Genomic DNA, 25,629 nt, shown 5'->3' with positions numbered 1-25,629 from the left:
TCATATCCACACATTAGGACTGATTTTGGAAATGCTAGATGTCATCTGAGCTATGGCAGAGAAATCGCTGACAATTTTGCCATGATGGAGTCTAGCAATATGTCCAGAGTGACTGAATTTATCCTACTGGGGATTCCTTTTCTGTATGACCTTCACCAAGTCTTCTTTGTGGTGGGTTTATTCATGTACCTTGTAACCATCCTGGGGAATGGATTCATCCTCATCATTGTAGCAATTGAGCCAAGGCTTCAGATACCCATGTACATCTTCCTGAGCAACCTGGCTTTCCTGGAGATCTGCTATACCACAACTGTTGTACCCAAATTGCTACAGACACTTATTCAAACAAAGACCACCATTGGTTTCCACCGCTGCCTGGCCCAAGGATTTTTCCATTTCTGCTTTGGCAGTACCGAGCTCTTCATCCTCACAGCTATGGCCTTTGACCGCTATCTGGCCATCTGCAAGCCTCTTCAGTATCCAATCATTATGTCCAAGCATGTGTGCATTCAAATGTCTTTGGCCACTTGGTATGCTGCGTTTGTGGTTATCTTTTTTCATTATTTTATTGTTTGGACATTGCCATTCTGTGGGTCTAATATTATTGACCATTTCTTCTGTGATATTGGTCCTCTTCTGAACCTTGCCTGTGCTGATACCCATCTCATTGAATCTCTCAGACTGTTGACAGCCTTTTTAGTTGTTATTATGACCTTGCTCCTCATGATTGTGTCCTACATTTTCATCATTGTCACCATCCTGCGCATTCCCTCTGCTGTAGGGCGGAGGAAGGCCTTTTCCACCTGCACATCTCACCTGGTGGTAGTGTCCATATTATACAGTGCTCTTGCCTTCATGTACGTGAGGCCCAACATCCAGTCCTCATCCCGCTTGACAAGGACTGTGGCAGTCCTGAACACCACCCTTACCCCAATGCTGAATCCTTTCATATACACAATCCGGAATGCCGAGGTCAAAAAGGCTGTCCAGAATGTAATCCATAAAAGGAAAGGAACCTTAAAGTGAGACAGTGAAGGGAAAAATAGTTCCAGGACACTCATATGTTCTATCAATGAGGTAAAATTTAGAGCACTGAGGCCTGGATGCCATTTTAAGTGGATAGATGCAGTCAGAATTCATTTGGCAGTTTCAGACTTAAAAAGACCATGAGATTAAATACTTTACAATATAGATGCACAAGGTTTACAAATCCTGTACATCTTAGTAACATTTGTTGTGGTTCTTTTGCTTGCAATCATAATTTATAGTTGAAGTTAACATTTTTTAAAAGGAAAGTGTGCTTTTTTCTGCATTTGTTGGAATGTATATCCCATCTTTCTTTTTGAGTGGCACTCCAAAACTAAATCAATTAAATTAAAGGTGGAAAAAATCACTCTATTCAAGCATAGTTATAAGGCAACAAAAATGTCCAGAACAATCAGCAAAGCTCAGATCAAACTCAGTTATGACTTTGACATGCTTGTCCTTTATCTAGACAGCAGCCCTTAAAAAGGAACAGCTCCTAAAGTGGGAAACTGAGGCAATGCAACAGTTTTTCTATGCAGGGCTTGGTGGCATCAAGGCTTATTCTAGAACCAACGTTCCCAAAAGTTATAGCTGAAGTGTAATTTTCAACTTGATGAAAGGAGGAATTATAAACTATGCTGGAAGCAATCAAGTCATCTTCATGGATTGGATTAAATAGATTTAATTTTGGTCTTGGTTCTGCCATCTTCCCTTTTCCAGAAAGTATCACTCAGGCACATTGTATATAAATGCTATATTTTCACTTGCAGTACTAATAGAAGAAGGAACGTTAATACAAAAAAGAAGAAGAAAGGTTTCAATTTCTTTCACTCTCCCAAAGTTTGCTTCTTTTTTGTTTTAAGGCCTGTCATGAAGAACTGTGGGGGGAAAATAGAGATTCCTACAGCAAACCTAGATAAACATTTTTGGGTTTAAACTGAGGTGATGAATATATCAACTGTGACTAAATCTATCCTGCTGGGTATACCCTTTCTACACAAGCTCCATGAATTCTTCCTTGTTGTGGGTTAAAAATCCTCTGGAGTTGGGTGGCCAATACATTTAAATAAATAATGGATGGTGGTGGTGGTGGTGATGTACCTTGCAACCATCCTGGGGAATCGCTTCATCCTCATCATTGTGGCAACTAAGCCAAGACTTTAGATACTAATGTACATTTCCCTGAGCACCTTTGTTTTCCTGGAGATCTGCTATACCATAACTGTTGTACCCAGATCGTTGCAGACACTTGTACAAACTCAGACCACCATTTGTTTCTCTTCCTGCCTTCCTCAACAATTTTTTTCACTTTGTCTTTGGCAGTAGAGAACTCTTCATCCTCACAACAATGGCTTTTGACCACCATTTGGACCTCTGCAAACTCCTTCAATACCTATTGATGAAAGTGTATTTCCAAAAAAAGAGAAAAAAAGAGAATGTATATAGGAGTAGTATTAACTATATCAGTATTATTCCAATGTCAAACCCTTTCATCTACACAATCCGGAACAATGAATTCAAGACAGCTCTAGGGAAAACAGTGAGATGGAGGTGGGTTATCTAGGATTTAGAAATTATTTTCTTTTTTTAAAGTGACCAAGAAGGTGATGTATTGTGGCTTTATACAGCTATTAGTATTAATCTGTAAGACAACAAGACTGATATAATGTACAATTAATTTCCTGAGAAGATAGTGTAAATCTCATTCTAAAATTTAAAAAGAAATCAAAGCAAAGCAAAGCAAAAGAACATGAAACAAAACAAAACATAAACTTGGGGTCAGCTAAGGGTATCTGCAGAATGGGTCAAAGAAACCAGGTAGCAACTGGATCCATATGACTAAACCCCCTGCTCCTCCTTAAGTGTGTTACATGTGTGAAATGGGTAGAAAAAAGGTGAGGCTTCGATCATATAGTCATGGCATCCCTGTTCTTTGAGCCCTTCCACTGATGTCCCTGAGAGCACCTTTTAGAAGTCTGAAATCTTCAGTTTCATCTTAACATTTACACCTGCAACTGAAGAGGACACCCTGATTCTCTACTTATTTTCTTTGTTTTTCAACAGCATGACATCTGGGTTCGGTAAAGACATAGATTGTTGATCAAACTATAGGCTGCAACATCCTTGACACCCTGAAAGAAATTTAGGCCCTGTGCCCTTTTCTCTGGGTTTTGCTGCATCACAAAATGAGAGCCAGTTTGGTCTAGTGGTTAAGGCAACGGGCTAGAAGCCAGGAGTCCATGAGTTCTAGTCCCGCCTTATGCACGAAAGCCAGCTCGGTGACCTTGGGCTGGTCCCTCCCTCTCAGCCCAAGACCCAATCAGGCGTAGCAGGAAAGTTCTAGTCCCGCCTTAGGCCTGAAAGCCGGCTGGGTGACCTTGGGCCACTCCCTCCCTCTCAGCCCCAGAGCCAATCAGGCATGGTAGGAGAGTTCTAGTCCCACCTTAGGCACAGAAGCCGGCTGGGTGACCTTGGGCCAGTCACTCCCTCTCAGCCCAGCTCGGTGCAATGCAGACTAGCCTCGTCATGGTGCACCCCGGGCAAAATGACTTGTCACGGCTAAATAGTCTACACATCTGGCTGCTGGGCCTCACAAGGATTTCCCAGCAAGAAAAAACAACATGAACACCAAACTGCTATGCCATACAATATACAACAACAACAACAACATGAATAGGCAATACATTGTGTATGAGAATATCTCTAAAGAGTTTCTTAAGAATGAGAATCACACAGACTCTTTCACTGAAGCACAAAGTGTTTATTACAGTACTGGCGGCAGCAGAAGCGAACCTCGAAAGGGGCAAGGATGCCACCCATCTATACAAAATTATGCAAATAAGAACACAGGTGTAATTGGATACAATAGCAAAGTCTGAGTTTGGTGTGGCTGCATATTTGCTTTAATGAATGAAGGATAATGCTGTACTGAGGGTTGTACTTCAGATACCATGGTTCATTCGGATAGACAACAGCTGTATTCTTTGAATAAAATTTGCTGTTCATCTGTTGTTTTCTCAAGAGGTTACCTTCTAGTAGCTTGGCTTCCCGTGTTTCCTGTACTTCCTGCCCTAATCTATATTCTTACGTCTACATCTTTCTTTGGGGGAGTTGGCATTTTCCTTTCCTTAACAATTCAGGTTGGGGGAGGGAGGGAGGGAGGGATTTACTTGCCTTAGGTGACACAATTTCTTTCCATTTGACTACTGTCACACCATGGTAAGGATGGACAGTTCCACTGATCTCCACTAGGCCCTTTATCCATATAATTTTTAAAAAGATCCTTTTAACTCCAAGCAAAGAAAATGCAATGCTGTTGTGATCCCCCAAACCCCCAGTCTCCAGCACCACCTTTACCTACAAGAAAATCTCTGAGCCTTATCCAAAGTCTTCCTAAGTCCCACTTGAGAGGTTTGGAGCCTAGACAGAGTTACCTCCAAAGGGAAGAGCTTCTAATTAATCTGCCTGTCCCAACGATCAATCCATGTTTCTCAGCTTGATCATGGATTTTGTCAGAGGACACCTTTCCACTATTCAAAAGTGGTTCTTTGAAGGCATCTATACATGAACTACTAAAGCTCGAGGGAAACTATAACATCAGCTGCAATATCCCTGAGGAACTGCAAAGAGACCACATGAGGGAAAAAATTCTTCCACCGATTCCCTCTTACCGGACAGAGTTATATGGAGAGCCTTTCTTTGTTACAATTATCTCCAGAATGTGTTTGAGGCTTGCCAGAAGGGTAAGAAAGGAGATTCTATATTTGATGTGGATTGTAATATCTTTCACAGACACAGTAATTTTGCATTTGGGTGAAATCGTTTTTCGACTTCCGATGGACCCTTGTCTGCAACATCTGTGAGAAAAGACCATTTTTTCTGTGCTTGGAGAGGAAAAATTTTAAATGAAGGAATCTAAATGCTCAGAAAGCACAGATATCCTGGTAAATAGAGGAGAGGGGAGAGAGAAAAGGGAGAGGTAGACAGATATTGTTGGATGCATGTAATACTCTTAAAATTATAGCCACAAAGTGCAGCACATTTTATGGTTCCCGATGACACTCGGCCTTGGAAAGCATGCCAGGACCCATGGGAGAATTTGCAGGGCCATTGGTGGCCACCAGCCTTGATTTCTGCATCCCAAACTTCTAAAAAAGGTAGCTTCTCTCCCAAGGTTAGTTTTCATGCTAGAGAAGCTGCCAATAATACATGTGGTACTTTTTGGAAGAAGAGCCATAAGAGGTGGGCACCTTCTTTCATGGCTCTATATGGAAGCCGCTTGTATTCATGCAGAAAAGCAGAAATTGCCTTCTGATCAAGCAATGAGATGATGGAAACTGTTCTCATGATGATCATTAAGATGGCCCCATTCACAAGGGAATTGTAAACTGGGGTAAGCACCTTAAGTGGCCTCTTTTACACTTCTCTTCTGAAGTTCAGCATGAGTTATGGTAGTTGAAGGCTGATAGATCAGAGAGGCTTCAGGTAAGGTCTGAGAGGCAGAGAGACACAGGGAGAGCGAAGAATCCCACCTGCTCCATCATTTGAGGAGCCTAAGATTTGGAACTGGCTGGCTTATTTGATAGATGGAGCATTACAGAGAAATAAATCCATGCTTGTCCTTTTTTAAGACTATCCCTCTAAAGCGAGAAAAAATAGCTACTTGTTGAAAGCTTAATGTGGGTTACTATCCGCAACTTGTTCAAGATTTGAGCTAACTAAACAATTTAATCTGAATTTGTTTAACCTGATTGGCACCCACAAAGACTGAGACAGATGCAAAGGTTTATAGTAGCACTTTCCAGATTCAAAGTATGACAGTGGTGTTGGTAAAAGGTTGCCTGATTATTTAGATAAAATTAATATATTTATTTATTATTTATGATTCAGATTTTGCTACCGCCCACCTCCCCCTAAAGAGGGACTATTAATAATAATATATTACTATTAGTATATTACTATATTATTATTGGCAGGAGTATACTTTTTTACTCTTCCTTTTGGTTTTTTTAATCATCATAATCTGAGCATTACAACACTATTCTCATATGAGATTTCAGATATTAATCCTGTATGCCAAAAATTATGCCACACTCAAAGAATAGCCCACCCACCTTTATTCAGCAAGATTTTTTTTCCCCTCCTTACATATGCTTTTCTTTTTATTACAGGAAAGAAGGAGATGGCCAATGTATCTTTGGTCACTGAGTTTATTCTTGTGGGATTTCCACAGTTACATGAACTGACGATGGTGTTTTATTCCGCAGTTCTACTGATGTATCTTCTATCACTTCTGGGGCACAGCTTAATCATCACTGTGGTGCTCATGGAACCCATGCTCCACACACCAATGTACTTCTTCCTCCTCAACTTCTCCATTGCTGAGATCTGCTCCACATCAGCAGAAGTCCCCAAAATGCTGACCAATATCATCTTGGGCAAAAATACCATCTGCTTTGCATGTTGCATGGCGCAGGTTTTCACTGTCTTTGCAATGGGAGCTGTTGAATTCCTTATGCTCTCAATCATGTCTTTTGATCGCTATGTAGCTATTTGCAAACCTTTACTCTATAAAACGGTCATGACCCATCAATTCAGTCTTCACTTAGCTTTGGTGGCTTGGACCGGTGGGTTCCTAATTGTCTTCTCTCAGGCAGTAGTAGTTTGGACATACCCTTATTGTGGAGACAACATCATTGACCACTTCTTTTGTGATATCGGACCCCTTCTGAAATTGGCTTGTGCCGATACAAGTGTGATGGAACTAATTGGTCTCATCTATGGTGCCACTTTCATGTGGGGATCCTTCAGTCTTTCTCTGATATCATACATGTACATTATAGCTGCCCTAATTCGGATCTCTTCTGCCACTGGATGGTCCAAAGCCTTTTTCACCTGTGCCTCCCACCTCACTGTAGTAACTATCTTCTACACAGCTGACTTGTTTATGTACTTGAGGCCTTCAACCCATGGTGACACTCGACTCAATAAAGTGGTATCTCTAGTGCGGACAAGTTTGATACCCATGTTAAACCCTTTCATCTACACAATCCGCAACAGTGAATTCAAGATAGCTCTAGCAAAAACAATGAGATGGAAGCTGGTTCTCTAGGATTTGGAAGTTGTTCAAAAGAAAAAAAATATATAAGAAGGGTGTTGTTTATCATGGTTTTATACAACGATTAGTTCTATGTGTGTGTGTTTGTGTGTATGTATGTATGTGTGTATGTATGTTTATGTTTATGTGTTTGTGTCTGTGTGTGTGTGTGTGTGTGTATCTCAATATCAATATCACCTCAAGGCACATATAATGTGCAGTTATTTTCCTGAGAAGTTGAATCTCTTTTTAATGGAGAAAAACAACAACTGTGGGACCCCAGATAGTGGTATCTGGAGGAGGGGTCAAAAGGGCCAGGATAACAGGAGTGGTCATGCAGTCAAAGCCCTGCCCCCCTTTTCAGGGTATTGCATGCCTGACCCTGGTAAAAAGCGATGGGGCTGCAATCACACAATAAACTTTCATCTTTCTTGATCCCCCTCCACAGATGCCCCTGACAGCAGCTTTTAAAAAAAATAAAATGCTTAACTTCATCTTCTCATTTACAGTTGCAGTGGAAGAGTGTATTCTGATTGTCTACTTATATTCTTGTTTTTTGTTTGTCCGTGTGTTTGTTTTTAAGGAGAGGCATCTGAAGAGTCCCTCTTCTGGGGGGAGATGGGTGGCGGCCAAATTTGAAAAATAAATAACTAAATAAATAAATCTGGTTTGGGTAAATCTATAAATTCTTATCAAGTTATACACTGTCAACTTCCTTGAGGTCCTAAAAGAGATTTAGGAAGCATTCTGCTCTCTATGGATGTTGTTGTGTTACAACGTGTGTAGATAATACATTGTGTACGAGAAATGTCTGCAGATAATTCTTTAATAATGGGAATTTGACACATTTTTTGACTGAAGCACAAGAATTTATTATAGTACCAGAGAGAGCAGAAGATAACCTAAAAAGGAGCCCCATCCATATCTTTGTACCGGCATATCCATTATTGTATTTTGCCTCCTGACATGCTTTACACGGCCAAATGTAGCCTTGATAACAGCATTGCTTGATTTTAGTCAATGTCAGAGCTAAGGGTCTGTAACCAGTCCATCTGCAAGACAATGGGAATATGCAAAGAAGACCTATTCTTCTTGAGAAGTCTATAACACTGGGAATGATGGAACGAAAGTGAAGAAGAGGATCAGCAGGAGCAGGGTGGGTGGAATTAATTGCAGTGGTGATGGGAGAATGGTTGGCAGACCTAAAGGGCCAGATTCAGGACATACCAAAACATCCACTGTCTGTGTGGATGTTCTGATTGAACACTCTCACCCCTATAGTGTAGACCAGGTTGAGAAACCAAAGCCATATAGGTCTAAAACTACTTTCATTATATTGCACTGTACTGAGGAACAGCTATAGTAACAGAATATTGCAAGTCAGAACGTGCTTCTCTCCTCCTTCACTTTATCTTTGCATGAACTAGGACGATCCATTTGGGATGGGCTTAAACTGGGCTTCTCTGATCATGACATTGACTTGATGGCAAATAATCAGTCAAGGTTTCCAGATCACCACTCATGAAAGGGAACGTATCGAGGGAAAACACAGTCACTCTAAATAATAATTTGCATGTGACTTCACAACTTAAACAACAATCCCTTTGTTTTTTAAAGGGGCTTTCCAACCAAAGTCTGGCTTGTCTGTTGGCTGGGTGTGTCACCAACCCTGAACCTTTGACACCCAGTTAAGGAAAACATACAAATGCTTTTTCTTGATATTGACCTTTTTTCCAGACATCCTTAAACTTATGCATTTGGTATTTAAGGTATGCCAGATGCAAAATGGATAACTGTGAGTTATGAAAATTTAGGCCAGGTAAGTGTAAACTCTGCTCTCATAAGCATACTGAATCTGTACCATAAAAATTGGCAGGAAAATAATTAAATTTTCTCAGAGCATTTTTGTCCTAGTTCCTGTTATAGGCATAAGCACAAGAGCTCTCAGATGGGAGTGACCCCACTATTATCCTGAAAAACCTCAACTGGACATAATCCATTAAAAATGGACTTTATCCCCAACCCACCAATGATCTCACCATGTTACTGGAGGGCCTCTTGGGGCTCACTGTTTGATTAGAAGAGTGAATTTTGATCAGCCAAAAATATTGTCTACCCCAGTTTATTTCTTAGAGGTAAGGTGTCATGAACAGAACAGAACAGAACAAGGTGTCATAGGGCTCTTGGTTCTATCATACATACTATATGTGCATACCTACCCATCACACTGTTCATTTTTGATGTAAAGAATGTTATACAGAGTGTTAAAAAGGGAGAAAAAATTGTAACTCAACAGTATTAAAGGCTCTTGATAAGAAAAGGAAAGGGAATCATGGCTAAAGGGAATAGGGAGGCAGCTGAGTCCTTGGACAGGATTGCGCTCAGGTGACCTCTCTTGTCCCATCAAACCCAATCCTTTTTCACACCATCTTTTTAACATCTCCCCACTCCTTTTTAACATCTACATGAAACCACTGGGTGAGATCATTCATTCCCATGGGAGGAGGTATCATCAATATGCAGATGATACCCAATTATACAGTACATCTCCATTCCAGGTGATTGAGGTGATGCTGTGACCACCTTCTCTGAGTGCTTGGAGGCTGTAGGGGTCTGGATGGGGAACAGCAGGCTTTAGCTGAAGCCTGGTAAGATGAAGTGGCTGTGGGTTGGGGGCTCCTCAGTATCCAGGAATTTGCCATCTTTGGTTCTGGAGGGAGTTGCACTGTCCCAGACAGACCTGGTGTGGAATCTGGGGGTCCTCTAGACTCAGGACTCCTGCTCGAGGAGCAGGTGGCAGTCATGGCCAGGAGGGCCTTTGCTCAATTTCAGGTTGTGCACCAGTTATGCCCATTCCTGGAGCAAGAAGCCCTCCAGTCAGTCACTCATGCCCTGGTCATCTCCCTTATAGACTATTGCAACACGCTTTACATGGAGTTACCCTTGAAGATTATCCGGAAGTTACAGCTGGTTCAGAATGTGGTCATGAGAGCAGTCTTCGTGCCCCAAGGATGGCACATGCAGCACCATTGCTGCAGGAACTGCACTGGGTGCCAGTTTACTTCCAGGTCCAATTCAAGGTGTTGGTTATCAACTTTAAAGCCCTCTATGGCAAGGGGCCATGCTACCTCAGGGATCATCTCACCCCCATTGCATTGAGCCATCCTACCAGGTCAGGCAGAGAGGGCATGTTATGGACCCTGCCCATGAAAGATTGTCGATTGGCTGTTCCCGGGAAGAATCCCTTCTCTGCCATGGTCCCCACCCTATGGAACACTATTTCCCCAGAGGTGAGGCAGCCCCCCATTCTCCTGGCCTTCCAGAAAGGGGTAAAGGCCTGGCTCTGCCATCTTGCTAGGGGTGGGAGGAGGGGTAATCAATCCTGGGGGTAGTTAGCACCCTAAAGAGGCCCCCATGAATTCAAGAGTTTAAAGGAGGAACTTTTAATATTCTTATCTTGGATTTGATATTTTACATTTACATTTACACAGTACTGTTTTTATTGTATTTTAATCTGTATTTATTTTTAGTTTTATTGTAAACTGCCCAGAGTTGCTCTTTGAGTGAGATGGAAGTGACAGTGAAGAAATTTGAAATACAAATAAATAAATAAATAAATCACATCAACATCATTCCCCATATTTCTCCATCCTGCTCTATCCTAGCTAGTCATCCTTCCACCATGTCCATAGAAGACTTCATTTGTGCTGGCTGCTCACTTCTGTATTACATCCATCTGTATTTAGTACACATTCATTCTTGATCCGAAATGTAAGAAAAGGGATCAGTCTCGTTTCTTTTCTATCCACCAATGTACTCCACATTCTTAAGAGAATTGTCCTCCCTCGCTTCCTCCACAAGTCTCATTCAAGGTCTCTGGTGTATCAGACAGTTACCTCCAGAAGCAAAAAACTTCTAATTAAACTGTAGATCCCATTCACCAATCCTTTCCTATCAATTTTATTATATATATTTTTTTTTCCTGATGACCCATTTCCATTATTGAAATTTGTTCTTTCAAACATCTATACAAGAATTACTAATTGGCACGAGGGAAACTATTGCATCAGCTGCAGTATCCCTGAAGAATGGTTAAGATGTCACATAAGATGCCACATGAATATATATATATATATATATATATATATATATATATATATATATATATATATATATATATATATTTCAGTGGTACTGAATAGAGTTATATTTAGGGCTTTTGTGGGATAATATCAGCTCCAGAACATGTTGGAAGGTGGCTAAAAAGGTAAGAATGGAGATTCTATGTTTGATATGGAGTGTAAATATATTTCACAGAAATGGAAAATCATTTTTAAGCTTCAAATGGATACCTAGCAATATCTGCAGTACTAACAGCCATCAGAAATGATCAACTATTTCTGTCCTTGGAGGGGAAAATTTTACACGTTGAAAGCTAAATGTTCAGAAAGGATGGATGGATAGAGATAGAGATAGAAAGATGATAGATAGATAGATAGATAGATAGATAGATAGATAGATAGATAGATAGATAGATAGATAGATGGATGGATGGATGGATGGATGGATGGATGGATGGATGGATGGATGGACGGACGGACGGACGGACGGACAGACAGACAGACAGACAGACAGACAGACAGACATGCTGAGTTTTGGGTTCCGAAATTACATTTGATCCTGAACAGCATGCCAGCAACCAAAATACAATAATGGATATGCTGGTACAAAGATACAGGTGGGGCAGACCCAAAACTAACTTTATTTCATTTCAATTAATTTACAGTAAGCACAATGAATGCAAGGATGAGTTTCTCTTATGTGTTATTAACCATTTTGATTTTGAGTTTTGGAAGGATTGAAGGGACGCAGATAAGACTTTGTGGAACCATTGGTAGCCAGGCCACCTCTGTTTGTGCATCCTTAGCTTCTGAGAAAAACAGCTGCTCTCCCAAAGTTAGTTCTTCACCCTAGACTAGCGAACTCTGAGGCATTTTAGAACAAGAACCATAAAAAGCAAGAGGTTGCCTCCGTCTTTCCCAGCTGTATATGGACATTTTGTGCTCATGCAGAAGAGGAGAGATTGCATCCTGCTCGAGTGATGAAATTATGGGACCTGTTCTCATGATGATAATTAAAAGATGCTCACTTATACTGTTGCCATGAAGTGTTGTTAACTAGGGTGAGCATCGTACAAAATAGGAATAACCTGTTACAGTTCACTTTTGATGTTCAACGTAAATCATAGCTGTTGAAAGCTAATAGTTCTGACAACCTCAGATACTGTAAGACCATTTATTGATTGCTTGGCTTACTGCATATCAAAAATATTAGTTCAGAAAGCGACATTCATGATCCTCCCTCTTTCCATTTCCCCCACAAGGAGAACCTTGACTCGCCCCAAATCGTCTACTGAGCTTCTGTGGCTAAAGGCAGAGTAGGACGCTGATCTTTCTTGCGTCAGTCTCATGCCGTAATCACCGCTCCAGACTGCCCCTCTAGCTGTAGTAGAGGAATCATGTGAGGAACTCACCTTTTCAAGAGATTTTTAAAGAGGCTTCCTGCTATATACTCCAAAAAGACACAGATAATCACAGAATGATTCATATCCCCCTGCTATGCAGCATATAAAAAGTAATATCGTTATATGAACTATAATCTATGGATAATTAATCAATGAACAAACATAACATTTATTCATGCCAATTTATTAGCATGCATCTTTTGCCGCTGCTGAAGAAGAGTTTGCAAATTCAAAATGCTGAATGAAAACAAAAAGGATGTTGCGCATTAGACAAAGTAAGGTCCCTTATAAATATGATTGATATAATCATTGTTATCAATATAATGATTGATATAATCTTATATATATATATATATATATATATATATATATATATATATATATACTTTGATATATATACATATACACACACACACACAAACACATACACACACTCTGATATGTATACATATATATTTACTCTGATAAATATATACATCTGTGTGTGTGTTTGTGTTTGTGTGTGTGTATATATATATATGTGTGTGTCTATATATATACATGTACTCTGATATATATATATATATATATATATTCTGAATTATATATATATAATTTAATGTATATATAAATATATTTACTCTGAGATAGATATATATATATATATATATATATATATATATATATATATGTCTGAATATATATATACATTTACTCAGAGATACATATATTTACTCTGATATATATATATATATATTTACATTTACTCTGATATATAGATAGAGAGATAGAGAGATATGTAAATATATATACATTTACTCTGAAATGTATATATATATATATTTCCTCTGATTTTGGTATAAATCCTATTGAAATTTCATTGTAAGTACATTTCTACATCAAATGAGTGCAAGATTAGTATTTTTTTTCTCCAGTTGAGTCTACAGTATCACCCTAAGACTAAAAAGCTTTCCTTGAAAAAATTTCCAAATTTCAGTTTAATTTAAAATCTTAAAAAATCTGGTTCAGGAGAAGTAAAGTGGTACCACTTCAGATGAAACATGGGAATTGCTTGGGATTTAGGTTGTAGAACTGAGAGGGGCAAAGAAGCAAGGGGCATTGCACTGTTCCCCTAAGGTCTACCACAGAGATCCCTCCACAAGGATCTAGCCAGGAGGAGCAGGAATTCCATAGGCACACTCATTCCAGCATTGGTGGGTGTGACGGTCTGAGAGGCAGAGAGACACACAGAGAGAAGAAGGATCCAGCCTGCTCCATCTTTTGAAGAGCCTACAATTTGGGATTGGCTGCCCTATTTGATTGATGGAGCACTACAGATAAATAAATCCATGCTTGTCCTTTTTAAAGAATATCCCAGTAACGCAGGGTTTCTCAGCCAGGGTTCCGTGACACCCTTGGGTTCCACAAGAGGTAGCTAGGGGTTCCCTGGAAGACCACAATTTATTTAAAAAAATATTTCGAATTTGGGCAACTTCACATTAAAGAGGTAAGTTTCATTCTTTATTGTTTAGTTTAAGAACACTGTTAGTACATATATACAGGCCTACACATGAAACAAATGTAGTAATTTTGTAAATTCTGGGCTATATTTGAGGCTGAATGTGCAGCGATTCCCTGAGGCCTGAAAGGTATTTCAAGGGTTTCTCCAGGGTCAAAAAGTTGAGAAAGGCTGCTGTGAAGTGAGAGAAAATAGTTACTCTTTGAAAACTTAAAGTGGGCTACTGTCTGCAACCTGTTGACGACTTGAGCAGATAATGTTTAGGAATTCGGGAATCCTTTGGATTTTTCCCAATTATTTAGATTAAATTAATATAAGAAGTATATTATTATTGGCAGGAGTATACTTTTTTACTCTTTATTTTGGTTTTTTATTCATCATAATCTGAGCAGGTAAACACTATTCCCATCTGAGATTTTAGATATCAATCCTGTATGCCAAAAAGTTATGCCACACTCAAAAAATAGCCCACCCTCCTCTATTCAGTGAGATATCTTTCTCCTTAATTATGCTCTTTTTCTATTTCAGGAAGGAAGAAGATGGTCAATGTCACTTCTGAAATAACAGTCCAAACAGTGAAATATAGTATGTTATGCACCTGAATTTTGGCCTTATCATAGTGATGTTTCGCCTAATACTTTGGTCTTTGTTTCACTTTGCTTCTAAAGCATTCAGAAACTGATCTGACTGGTATTAAAAGATGTGTGACCTAAAAAAATAATAAAATACAATACCTATTTAGTTTAAATTTGTAGATGTTATCACACTGGTAAACAGTCACTTTCAAGACATACACATTTAGATAAAGATACAATTTTAGGAGATTAAAATACATTGTGCTTCCTTCCAACACCCTGATTTCCTCCCTTGGGATTTTTCTTTTCTTTATCTCTTTCCTTTTTTATCATATCCACACATTAGGACTGATTTTGGAAATGCTAGATGTCATCTGAGCTATGGCAGAGAAATCGCTGACAATTTTGCCATGATGGAGTCTAGCAATATGTCCAGAGTGACTGAATTTATCCTACTGGGGATTCCTTTTCTGTATGACCTTCACCAAGTCTTCTTTGTGGTGGGTTTATTCATGTACCTTGTAACCATCCTGGGGAATGGATTCATCCTCATCATTGTAGCAATTGAGCCAAGGCTTCAGACACCCATGTACATCTTCCTGAGCAACCTGGCTTTCCTGGAGATCTGCTATACCACAACTGTTGTACCCAAATTGCTACAGACACTTATTCAAACAAAGACCACCATTGGTTTCCACCGCTGCCTGGCCCAAGGATTTTTCCATTTCTGCTTTGGCAGTACCGAGCTCTTCATCCTCACAGCTATGGCCTTTGACCGCTATCTGGCCATCTGCAAGCCCCTTCAGTATCCAATCATTATGTCCAAGCATGTGTGCATTCAAATGTCTTTGGCCACTTGGTATGCTGCATTTGTGGTTATCTTTTTTCATTATTGTATTGTTTGGACATTGCCATTCTGTGGGTCTAATATTATTGATCATTTCTTCTGTGATACTGGTCCTCTTCTGAACCTTGCCTGTGCTGATACCCATCTCATTGAATCTCTCAGTCTGTTGACAGCCTTTATAGTTGTTATTATGACCTTGCTCCTCATGATTGTGTCCTACATTTTCATCATTGTCACCATCCTGCGCATTCCTTCTGCTGTAGGGCGGAGGAAGGCTTTTTCCACCTGCATATCTCACCTGGTGGTAGTGTCCATATTATACGGTGCTCTTGCCTTCATGTACGTGAGGCCCAACATCCAGTCCTCATCCCGCTTGACAAGGACTGTGGCAGTCCTGAACACCACCCTTACCCCAATGCTGAATCCTTTCATATACACAATCCGGAATGCCGAGGTCAAAAAGGCTGTCCAGAATGTAATCCATAAAAGGAAAGGAACCTTAAAGTGAGACAGTGAAGGGAAAAATAGTTCCAGGACACTCATATGTTCTATCAATGAGGTAAAATTTAGAGCACTGAGGCCTGGATGCCATTTTAATTGGATAGATGCAGTCAGAATTCATTTGGCAGTTTCAGACTTAAAAAGACCATGAGATTAAATACTTTACAATATAGATGCACAAGGTTTACAAATCCTGTACATCTTAGTAACATTTGTTGTGGTTCTTTTGCTTGCAATCATAATTTATAGTTGAAGTTAACTTTTTTTAAAAGGAAAGTGTGCTTTTTTCTGCATTTGTTGGAATGTATATCCCATCTTTCTTTTTGAGTGGCACTCCAAAACTAAATCAATTAAATTAAAGGTGGAAAAAATCACTCTATTCAAGCATAGTTATAAGGCAACAAAAATGTCCAGAACAATCAGCAAAGCTCAGATCAAACTCAGTTATGACTTTGACATGCTTGTCCTTTATCTAGACAGCAGCCCTTAAAAAGGAACAGCTCCTAAAGTGGGAAACTGAGGCAATGCAACAGTTTTTCTATGCAGGGCTTGGTGGCATCAAGGCTTATTCTAGAACCAACGTTCCCAAAAGTTATAGCTGAAGTGTAATTTTCAACTTGATGAAAGGAGGAATTATAAACTATGCTGGAAGCAATCAAGTCATCTTCATGGATTGGATTAAATAGATTTAATTTTGGTCTTGGTTCTGCCATCTTCCCTTTTCCAGAAAGTATCACTCAGGCACATCGTATATAAATGCTATATTTTCACTTGCAGTACTAATAGAAGAAGGAACGTTAATACAAAAAAGAAGAAGAAGAAAGGTTTCAATTTCTTTCACTCTCCCAAAGTTTGCTTCTTTTTTGTTTTAAGGCCTGTCATGAAGAACTGTGGGGGGAAAATAGAGATTCCTACAGCAAACCTAGATAAACATTTTTGGGTTTAAACTGAGGTGATGAATATATCAACTGTGACTAAATCTATCCTGCTGGGTATACCCTTTCTACACAAGCTCCATGAATTCTTCCTTGTTGTGGGTTAAAAATCCTCTGGAGTTGGGTGGCCAATACATTTAAATAAATAATGGATGGTGGTGGTGGTGGTGATGTACCTTGCAACCATCCTGGGGAATCGATTCATCCTCATCATTGTGGCAACTAAGCCAAGACTTTAGATACTAATGTACATTTCCCTGAGCACCTTTGTTTTCCTGGAGATCTGCTATACCATAACTGTTGTACCCAGATCGTTGCAGACACTTGTACAAACTCAGACCACCATTTGTTTCTCTGCCTGCCTTCCTCAACAATTTTTTTCACTTTGTCTTTGGCAGTAGAGAACTCTTCATCCTCACAACAATGGCTTTTGACCACCATTTGGACCTCTGCAAACTCCTTCAATACCTATTGATGAAAGTGTATTTCCAAAAAAAGAGAAAAAAAGAGAATGTATATAGGAGTAGTATTAACTATATCAGTATTATTCCAATGTCAAACCCTTTCATCTACACAATCCGGAACAATGAATTCAAGACAGCTCTAGGGAAAACAGTGAGATGGAGGCGGGTTATCTAGGATTTAGAAATTCTTTTCTTTTTTTAAAGTGACCAAGAAGGTGATGTATTGTGGCTTTATACAGCTATTAGTATTAATCTGTAAGACAACAAGACAGATATAATGTACAATTAATTTCCTGAGAAGATAGTGTAAATCTCATTCTAAAATTTAAAAAGAAATCAAAGCAAAGCAAAGCAAAAGAACATGAAACAAAACAAAACATAAACTTGGGGTCAGCTAAGGGTATCTGCAGAATGGGTCAAAGAAACCAGGTAGCAACTGGATCCATATGACTAAACCCCCTGCTCCTCCTTAAGTGTGTTACATGTGTGAAATGGGTAGAAAAAAGGTGAGGCTTCGATCATATAGTCATGGCATCCCTGTTCTTTGAGCCCTTCCACTGATGTCCCTGAGAGCACCTTTTAGAAGTCTGAAATCTTCAGTTTCATCTTAACATTTACACCTGCAACTGAAGAGGACACCCTGATTCTCTACTTATTTTCTTTGTTTTTCAACAGCATGACATCTGGGTTCGGTAAAGACATAGATTGTTGATCAAACTATAGGCTGCAACATCCTTGACACCCTGAAAGAAATTTAGGCCCTGTGCCCTTTTCTCTGGGTTTTGCTGCATCACAAAATGAGAGCCAGTTTGGTCTAGCGGTTAAGGCAACGGGCTAGAAGCCAGGAGTCCATGAGTTCTAGTCCCGCCTTATGCACGAAAGCCAGCTCGGTGACCTTGGGCTGGTCCCTCCCTCTCAGCCCAAGACCCAATCAGGCGTAGCAGGAAAGTTCTAGTCCCGCCTTAGGCCTGAAAGCCGGCTGGGTGACCTTGGGCCACTCCCTCCCTCTCAGCCCCAGAGCCAATCAGGCATGGTAGGAGAGTTCTAGTCCCACCTTAGGCACAGAAGCCGCTCCCTCTCAGCCCAGCTCGGTGCAATGCAGACTAGCCTCGTCATGGTGCACCCCGGGCAAAATGACTTGTCACGGCTAAATAGTCTACACATCTGGCTGCTGGGCCTCACAAGGATTTCCCAGCAAGAAAAAACAACATGAACACCGAACTGCTATGCCATACAATATACAACAACAACAACAACATGAATAGGCAATACATTGTGTATGAGAATATCTCTAAAGAGTTTCTTAAGAATGAGAATCACACAGACTCTTTCACTGAAGCACAAAGTGTTTATTACAGTACTGGCGGCAGCAGAAGCGAACCTCGAAAGGGGCAAGGATGCCACCCATCTATACAAAATTATGCAAATAAGAACACAGGTGTAATTGGATACAATAGCAAAGTCTGAGTTTGGTGTGGCTGCATATTTGCTTTAATGAATGAAGGATAATGCTGTACTGAGGGTTGTACTTCAGATACCATGGTTCATTCGGATAGACAACAGCTGTATTCTTTGAATAAAATTTGCTGTTCATCTGTTGTTTTCTCAAGAGGTTACCTTCTAGTAGCTTGGCTTCCCGTGTTTCCTGTACTTCCTGCCCTAATCTATATTCTTACGTCTACATCTTTCTTTGGGGGAGTTGGCATTTTCCTTTCCTTAACAATTCAGGTTGGGGGAGGGAGGGAGGGAGGGATTTACTTGCCTTAGGTGACACAATTTCTTTCCATTTGACTACTGTCACACCATGGTAAGGATGGACAGTTCCACTGATCTCCACTAGGCCCTTTATCCATATAATTTTTAAAAAGATCCTTTTAACTCCAAGCAAAGAAAATGCAATGCTGTTGTGATCCCCCAAACCCCCAGTCTCCAGCACCACCTTTACCTACAAGAAAATCTCTGAGCCTTATCCAAAGTCTTCCTAAGTCCCACTTGAGAGGTTTGGAGCCCTGACAGAGTTATCTCCAAAGGGAAGAGCTTCTAATTAATCTGCCCATCCCAACGATCAATCCGTGTTTCTCAGCTTGATCATGGATTTTGTCAGAGGACACCTTTCCACTATTCGAAGTGGTTCTTTGAAGACATCTATACATGAACTACTAAAGCTCAAGGGAAACTATTACATCAGCTGCAATATCCCTGAGGAACTGCAAAGAGACCACATGAGGTAAAAAAATATTCCACCGATTCCCTCTTACTGGACAGAGTTATATGGAGAGCCTTTCTTTGTTACAATTATCTCCAGAATGTGTTTGAGGCTTGCCAGAAGGGTAAGAAAGGAGATTCTATATTTGATGTGGATTGTAATATCTTTCACAGAGACAGTAATTTTGCATTTGGGTGAAATCGTTTTTCAACTTCTGATGGACCCTTGTCTGCAACATCTGTGAGAAAAGACCATTTTTTCTGTGCTTGGAGAGGAAAATTTTTAAATGAAGAAATCTAAATGCTCAGAAAGCACAGATATCCTGGTAAATAGAGGAGAGGGGAGAGAGAATAGGGAAAGGTAGGCAGATATTGTTGGATGCATGTAATACTCTTAAAATTATAGCCACAAAGTGCAGCACGTTTTGTGGTTCCCGATGACACTCGGCCTTGGAAAGCATGCCAGGACCCATGGGAGAATTTGCAGGACCATTGGTGGCCACCAGCCTTGATTTCTGCATCCCAAACTTCTAAAAAAGGTAGCTTCTCTCCCAAGGTTAGTTTGTCATGCCAGAGATGCTGCCAATAATACATGTGGTACTTTTTGGAAGAAGAGCCATAAGAGGTGGGCACCTTCTTTCATGGCTATATATGGAAGCCGCTTGTATTCATGCAGAAAAGCAGAAATTGCCTTCTGATCAAGCAATGAGATGATGGAAACTGTTCTCATGATGATCATTAAGATGGCCCCATTCACAAGGGAATTGTAAACTGGGGTAAGCACCTTAAGTGGCATCTTTTACACTTCTCTTCTGAAGTTCAGCATGAGTTATGGTAGTTGAAGGCTGATAGATCAGAGAGGCTTCAGGTAAGGTCTGAGAGGCAGAGAGACAGAGGGAGAGCGAAGAATCCCACCTGCTCCATCATTTGAGGAGCCTACGATTTGGCACTGGCTGGCTTATTTGATAGATGGAGCATTACAGAGAAATAAATCCATGCTTGTCCTTTTTTAAGACTATCCCTCTAAAGCGAGAAAAAATAGCTACTTGTTGAAAGCTTAATGTGGGTTACTGTCTGCAACTTGTTCAAGATTTGAGCAGATAATTCTTTAGGAATGCTTTGGATTTGGAGCAAAAGACCCCTACCTGCCACTCCTTAAACCAAGTAGGTCTTATCCTTGGATCTCATGAGAATCATGGAGGGCAACACCATGATCCCAGAGAGGAAAACAGCTGCTTTGAGGCAAGGCAAGCAAGGGCAACACGCAGAGCCCCTAAAGATACTCCAAACCACCTTTTCATTTTTTAATCTTAGCATCACACAGACCTAACCATTCTTCTTCCCCTCTGCTGCTCAAATTCCTTTCTCCTCTCCTCCTACCCTCCTACCCTTCTCCCCCCCCCCCCCCGTCAGCAAGATGAGACCAAGATATTTGCTTGTAGAGGCTAAGTTTAGAAGCTTATCTACTATGAGCAAAAACTAATTGCCCCTCTGTAAGTCAAGTTTCAGGATGCCCAATCCCTGGTTCCAGGCAATTCCAGTCACCATCCCTGGCAGTCAAAACATCGCCATAACGACTTAAATCACTTCAGTGCGTTGTCCTTTCACTGACATCCAGTCCCAATGGAGAATCTGCTTGATGGTAGAGCTGGCCACTAACACTGTTAGTACATATATACAGGCCTACACATGAAACAAATATAGTAATTTTGTAAATTCTGGGCTATATTTGAGGCTGAATGTGCAGCGATTCCCCAGGGTCTGACAAATATTTCAGGGGTTCCTCCAGGGTCAAAAAGTTGAGAAAGGCTGCTGTGAAGTGAGAGAAAATAGTTACTCTTTGAAAACTTAATGTGGGTTACTGTCTGCAACTTTTTTACTCTTTATTTTGGCTTTTTATTCATCATAATCTGAGCAGGTAAACACTATTCCCATCTGAGATTTTAGATATCAATCCTGTATGCCAAAAAGTTATGCCACACTCAAAAAATAGCCCACCCTCCTCTATTCAGTGAGATATCTTTCTCCTTAAATATGCTCTTTTTCTATTTCAGGAAGGAAGAAGATGGTCAATGTCACTTCTGAAATAACTGTCCAAACAGTGAAATATAGTATGTTATGCACCTGAATTTTGGCCTTATCATAGTGACATTTTCCATAATATTTTGGCCTTTGTTTCACTTTGCTTCTAAAGCATTCAGAAACTGATCTGACTGGTATTAAAAGATGTGTGACCTAAAAAAATAATAAAATACAATACCTATTTAGTTTAAATTTGTAGATGTCATCACATTGGTAAACAGTCACTTTCAAGACATACACATTTAGATAAAGATAAAATTTTAGGAGTTTAAAATACATTGTGCTTCCTTCCAACACCCTGATTTCCTCCCTTGGGATTTTTTTTTCTTTATCTCCTTCCTTTTTTATATCATCCACACATTAGGACTGATTTTTGAAACGCTAGATGTCATCGGAGCTATGGCAGAGAAATCACTGACAATTTTGCCATGATGGAGTCTAGCAATATGTCCAGAGTGACTGAATTTATCCTACTGGGGATTCCTTTTCTGTATGACCTTCACCAAGTCTTCTTTGTGGTGGGTTTATTCATGTACCTTGTAACCATCCTGGGGAATGGATTCATCCTCATCATTGTAGCAATTGAGCCAAGGCTTCAGATACCCATGTACATCTTCCTGAGCAACCTGGCTTTCCTGGAGATCTGCTATACCACAACTGTTGTACCCAAATTGCTACAGACACTTATTCAAACAAAGACCACCATTGGTTTCCACCGCTGCCTGGCCCAAGGATTTTTCCATTTCTGCTTTGGCAGTACCGAGCTCTTCATCCTCACAGCTATGGCCTTTGACCGCTATCTGGCCATCTGCAAGCCTCTTCAGTATCCAATCATTATGTCCAAGCATGTGTGCATTCAAATGTCTTTGGCCACTTGGTATGCTGCGTTTGTGGTTATCTTTTTTCATTATTTTATTGTTTGGACATTGCCATTCTGTGGGTCTAATATTATTGACCATTTCTTCTGTGATATTGGTCCTCTTCTGAACCTTGCCTGTGCTGATACCCATCTCATTGAATCTCTCAGACTGTTGACAGCCTTTTTAGTTGTTATTATGACCTTGCTCCTCATGATTGTGTCCTACATTTTCATCATTGTCACCATCCTGCGCATTCCCTCTGCTGTAGGGCGGAGGAAGGCCTTTTCCACCTGCACATCTCACCTGGTGGTAGTGTCCATATTATACAGTGCTCTTGCCTTCATGTACGTGAGGCCCAACATCCAGTCCTCATCCCGCTTGACAAGGACTGTGGCAGTCCTGAACACCACCCTTACCCCAATGCTGAATCCTTTCATATACACAATCCGGAATGCCGAGGTCAAAAAGGCTGTCCAGAATGTAATCCATAAAAGGAAAGGAACCTTAAAGTGAGACAGTGAAGGGAAAAATAGTTCCAGGACACTCATATGTTCTATCAATGAGGTAAAATTTAGAGCACTGAGGCCTGGATGCCATTTTAAGTGGATAGATGCAGTCAGAATTCATTTGGCAGTTTCAGACTTAAAAAGACCATGAGATTAAATACTTTACAATATAGATGCACAAGGTTTACAAATCCTGTACATCTTAGTAACATTTGTTGTGGTTCTTTTGCTTGCAATCATAATTTATAGTTGAAGTTAACATTTTTTAAAAGGAAAGTGTGCTTTTTTCTGCATTTGTTGGAATGTATATCCCATCTTTCTTTTTGAGTGGCACTCCAAAACTAAATCAATTAAATTAAAGGTGGAAAAAATCACTCTATTCAAGCATAGTTATAAGGCAACAAAAATGTCCAGAACAATCAGCAAAGCTCAGATCAAACTCAGTTATGACTTTGACATGCTTGTCCTTTATCTAGACAGCAGCCCTTAAAAAGGAACAGCTCCTAAAGTGGGAAACTGAGGCAATGCAACAGTTTTTCTATGCAGGGCTTGGTGGCATCAAGGCTTATTCTAGAACCAACGTTCCCAAAAGTTATAGCTGAAGTGTAATTTTCAACTTGATGAAAGGAGGAATTATAAACTATGCTGGAAGCAATCAAGTCATCTTCATGGATTGGATTAAATAGATTTAATTTTGGTCTTGGTTCTGCCATCTTCCCTTTTCCAGAAAGTATCACTCAGGCACATTGTATATAAATGCTATATTTTCACTTGCAGTACTAATAGAAGAAGGAACGTTAATACAAAAAAGAAGAAGAAGAAAGGTTTCAATTTATTTCACTCTCCCAAAGTTTGCTTCTTTTTTGTTTTAAGGCCTGTCATGAAGAACTGTGGGGGGAAAATAGAGATTCCTACAGCAAACCTAGATAAACATTTTTGGGTTTAAACTGAGGTGATGAATATATCAACTGTGACTAAATCTATCCTGCTGGGTATACCCTTTCTACACAAGCTCCATGAATTCTTCCTTGTTGTGGGTTAAAAATCCTCTGGAGTTGGGTGGCCAATACATTTAAATAAATAATGGATGGTGGTGGTGGTGGTGATGTACCTTGCAACTATCCTGGGGAATCGATTCATCCTCATCATTGTGGCAACTAAGCCAAGACTTTAGATACTAATGTACATTTCCCTGAGCACCTTTGTTTTCCTGGAGATCTGCTATACCATAACTGTTGTACCCAGATTGTTGCAGACACTTGTACAAATTCAGACCACCATTTGTTTCTCTGCCTGCCTTCCTCAACAATTTTTTTCACTTTGTCTTTGGCAGTAGAGAACTCTTCATCCTCACAACAATGGCTTTTGACCACCATTTGGACCTCTGCAAACTCCTTCAATACCTATTGATGAAAGTGTATTTCCAAAAAAAGAGAAAAAAAGAGAATGTATATAGGAGTAGTATTAACTATATCAGTATTATTCCAATGTCAAACCCTTTCATCTACACAATCCGGAACAATGAATTCAAGACAGCTCTAGGGAAAACAGTGAGATGGAGGCGGGTTATCTAGGATTTAGAAATTCTTTTCTTTTTTTAAAGTGACAAAGAAGGTGATGTATTGTGGCTTTATACAGCTATTAGTATTAATCTGTAAGACAACAAGACAGATATAATGTACAATTAATTTCCTGAGAAGATAGTGTAAATCTCATTCTAAAATTTAAAAAGAAATCAAAGCAAAGCAAAGAAAAACAACTAGAAACCAAACAAAACATAAACTTGGGGTCAGCTAAGGGTATCTGCAGAATGGGTCAAAGAAACCAGGTAGCAACTGGATCCATATGACTAAACCCCCTGCTCCTCCTTAAGTGTGTTACATGTGTGAAATGGGTAGAAAAAAGGTGAGGCTTCGATCATATAGTCATGGCATCCCTGTTCTTTGAGCCCTTCCACTGATGTCCCTGAGAGCACCTTTTAGAAGTCTGAAATCTTCAGTTTCATCTTAACATTTACACCTGCAACTGAAGAGGACACCCTGATTCTCTACTTATTTTCTTTGTTTTTCAACAGCATGACATCTGGGTTCGGTAAAGACATAGATTGTTGATCAAACTATAGGCTGCAACATCCTTGACACTCTGAAAGAAATTTAGGCCCTGTGCCCTTTTCTCTGGGTTTTGCTGCATCACAAAATGAGAGCCAGTTTGGTCTAGCGGTTAAGGCAACGGGCTAGAAGCCAGGGGTCCGTGAGTTCTAGTCCCGCCTTATGCACGAAAGCCAGCTCGGTGACCTTGGGCTGGTCCCTCCCTCTCAGCCCAAGACCCAATCAGGCGTAGCAGGAAAGTTCTAGTCCCGCCTTAGGACTGAAAGCCGGCTGGGTGACCTTGGGCCACTCCCTCCCTCTCAGCCCCAGAGCCAATCAGGCATGGTAGGAGAGTTCTAGTCCCACCTTAGGCACAGAAGCCGGCTGGGTGACCTTGGGCCAGTCGCTCCCTCTCAGCCCAG

General features: G+C 40.2%; 4 protein-coding genes across 4 annotated transcripts; all 4 read left to right on the top strand.

Annotated features, from left to right (window-relative positions):
- Nucleotides 1–84: 84 nt before the first annotated feature.
- On the top strand, nucleotides 85–1,026 carry LOC134497110 (olfactory receptor 6X1-like). The gene has a single exon (XM_063302823.1). The coding sequence runs from the start codon at nucleotides 85–87 to the stop codon at nucleotides 1,024–1,026; it is 942 nt and encodes a 313-aa protein (XP_063158893.1).
- Nucleotides 1,027–6,208: 5,182 nt separating this feature from the next.
- On the top strand, nucleotides 6,209–7,138 carry LOC134497109 (olfactory receptor 6X1-like). The gene has a single exon (XM_063302822.1). It carries the CDS (start codon nucleotides 6,209–6,211, stop codon nucleotides 7,136–7,138), a length of 930 nt encoding a protein of 309 aa, XP_063158892.1.
- Nucleotides 7,139–15,133: 7,995 nt separating this feature from the next.
- LOC134497108 (olfactory receptor 6X1-like) lies at nucleotides 15,134–16,075 on the top strand. Its single transcript, XM_063302821.1, has one exon. The coding sequence runs from the start codon at nucleotides 15,134–15,136 to the stop codon at nucleotides 16,073–16,075; it is 942 nt and encodes a 313-aa protein (XP_063158891.1).
- Nucleotides 16,076–22,185: 6,110 nt separating this feature from the next.
- LOC134497107 (olfactory receptor 6X1-like) lies at nucleotides 22,186–23,127 on the top strand. The gene has a single exon (XM_063302819.1). It carries the CDS (start codon nucleotides 22,186–22,188, stop codon nucleotides 23,125–23,127), a length of 942 nt encoding a protein of 313 aa, XP_063158889.1.
- The last annotated feature ends 2,502 nt before the right edge of the window (nucleotides 23,128–25,629 follow it).

The sequence above is a fragment of the Candoia aspera genome, chromosome 4, assembly GCF_035149785.1.
Source record: "Candoia aspera isolate rCanAsp1 chromosome 4, rCanAsp1.hap2, whole genome shotgun sequence".
Classification (NCBI taxonomy): domain Eukaryota; kingdom Metazoa; phylum Chordata; class Lepidosauria; order Squamata; family Boidae; genus Candoia; species Candoia aspera.
Note: the sequence above shows the minus strand (reverse complement) of the source record. Positions and strands in the feature narration are given on the sequence as shown.

Excerpts from the sequence above, each read along its gene's own strand:
- LOC134497110 (XM_063302823.1), top strand. The coding sequence starts at position 85 with ATGGAGTCTAGCAATATGTCCAGAGTGACTGAATTTATCCTACTGGGG.
- LOC134497109 (XM_063302822.1), top strand. The coding sequence starts at position 6,209 with ATGGCCAATGTATCTTTGGTCACTGAGTTTATTCTTGTGGGATTTCCA.
- LOC134497108 (XM_063302821.1), top strand. The coding sequence starts at position 15,134 with ATGGAGTCTAGCAATATGTCCAGAGTGACTGAATTTATCCTACTGGGG.
- LOC134497107 (XM_063302819.1), top strand. The coding sequence starts at position 22,186 with ATGGAGTCTAGCAATATGTCCAGAGTGACTGAATTTATCCTACTGGGG.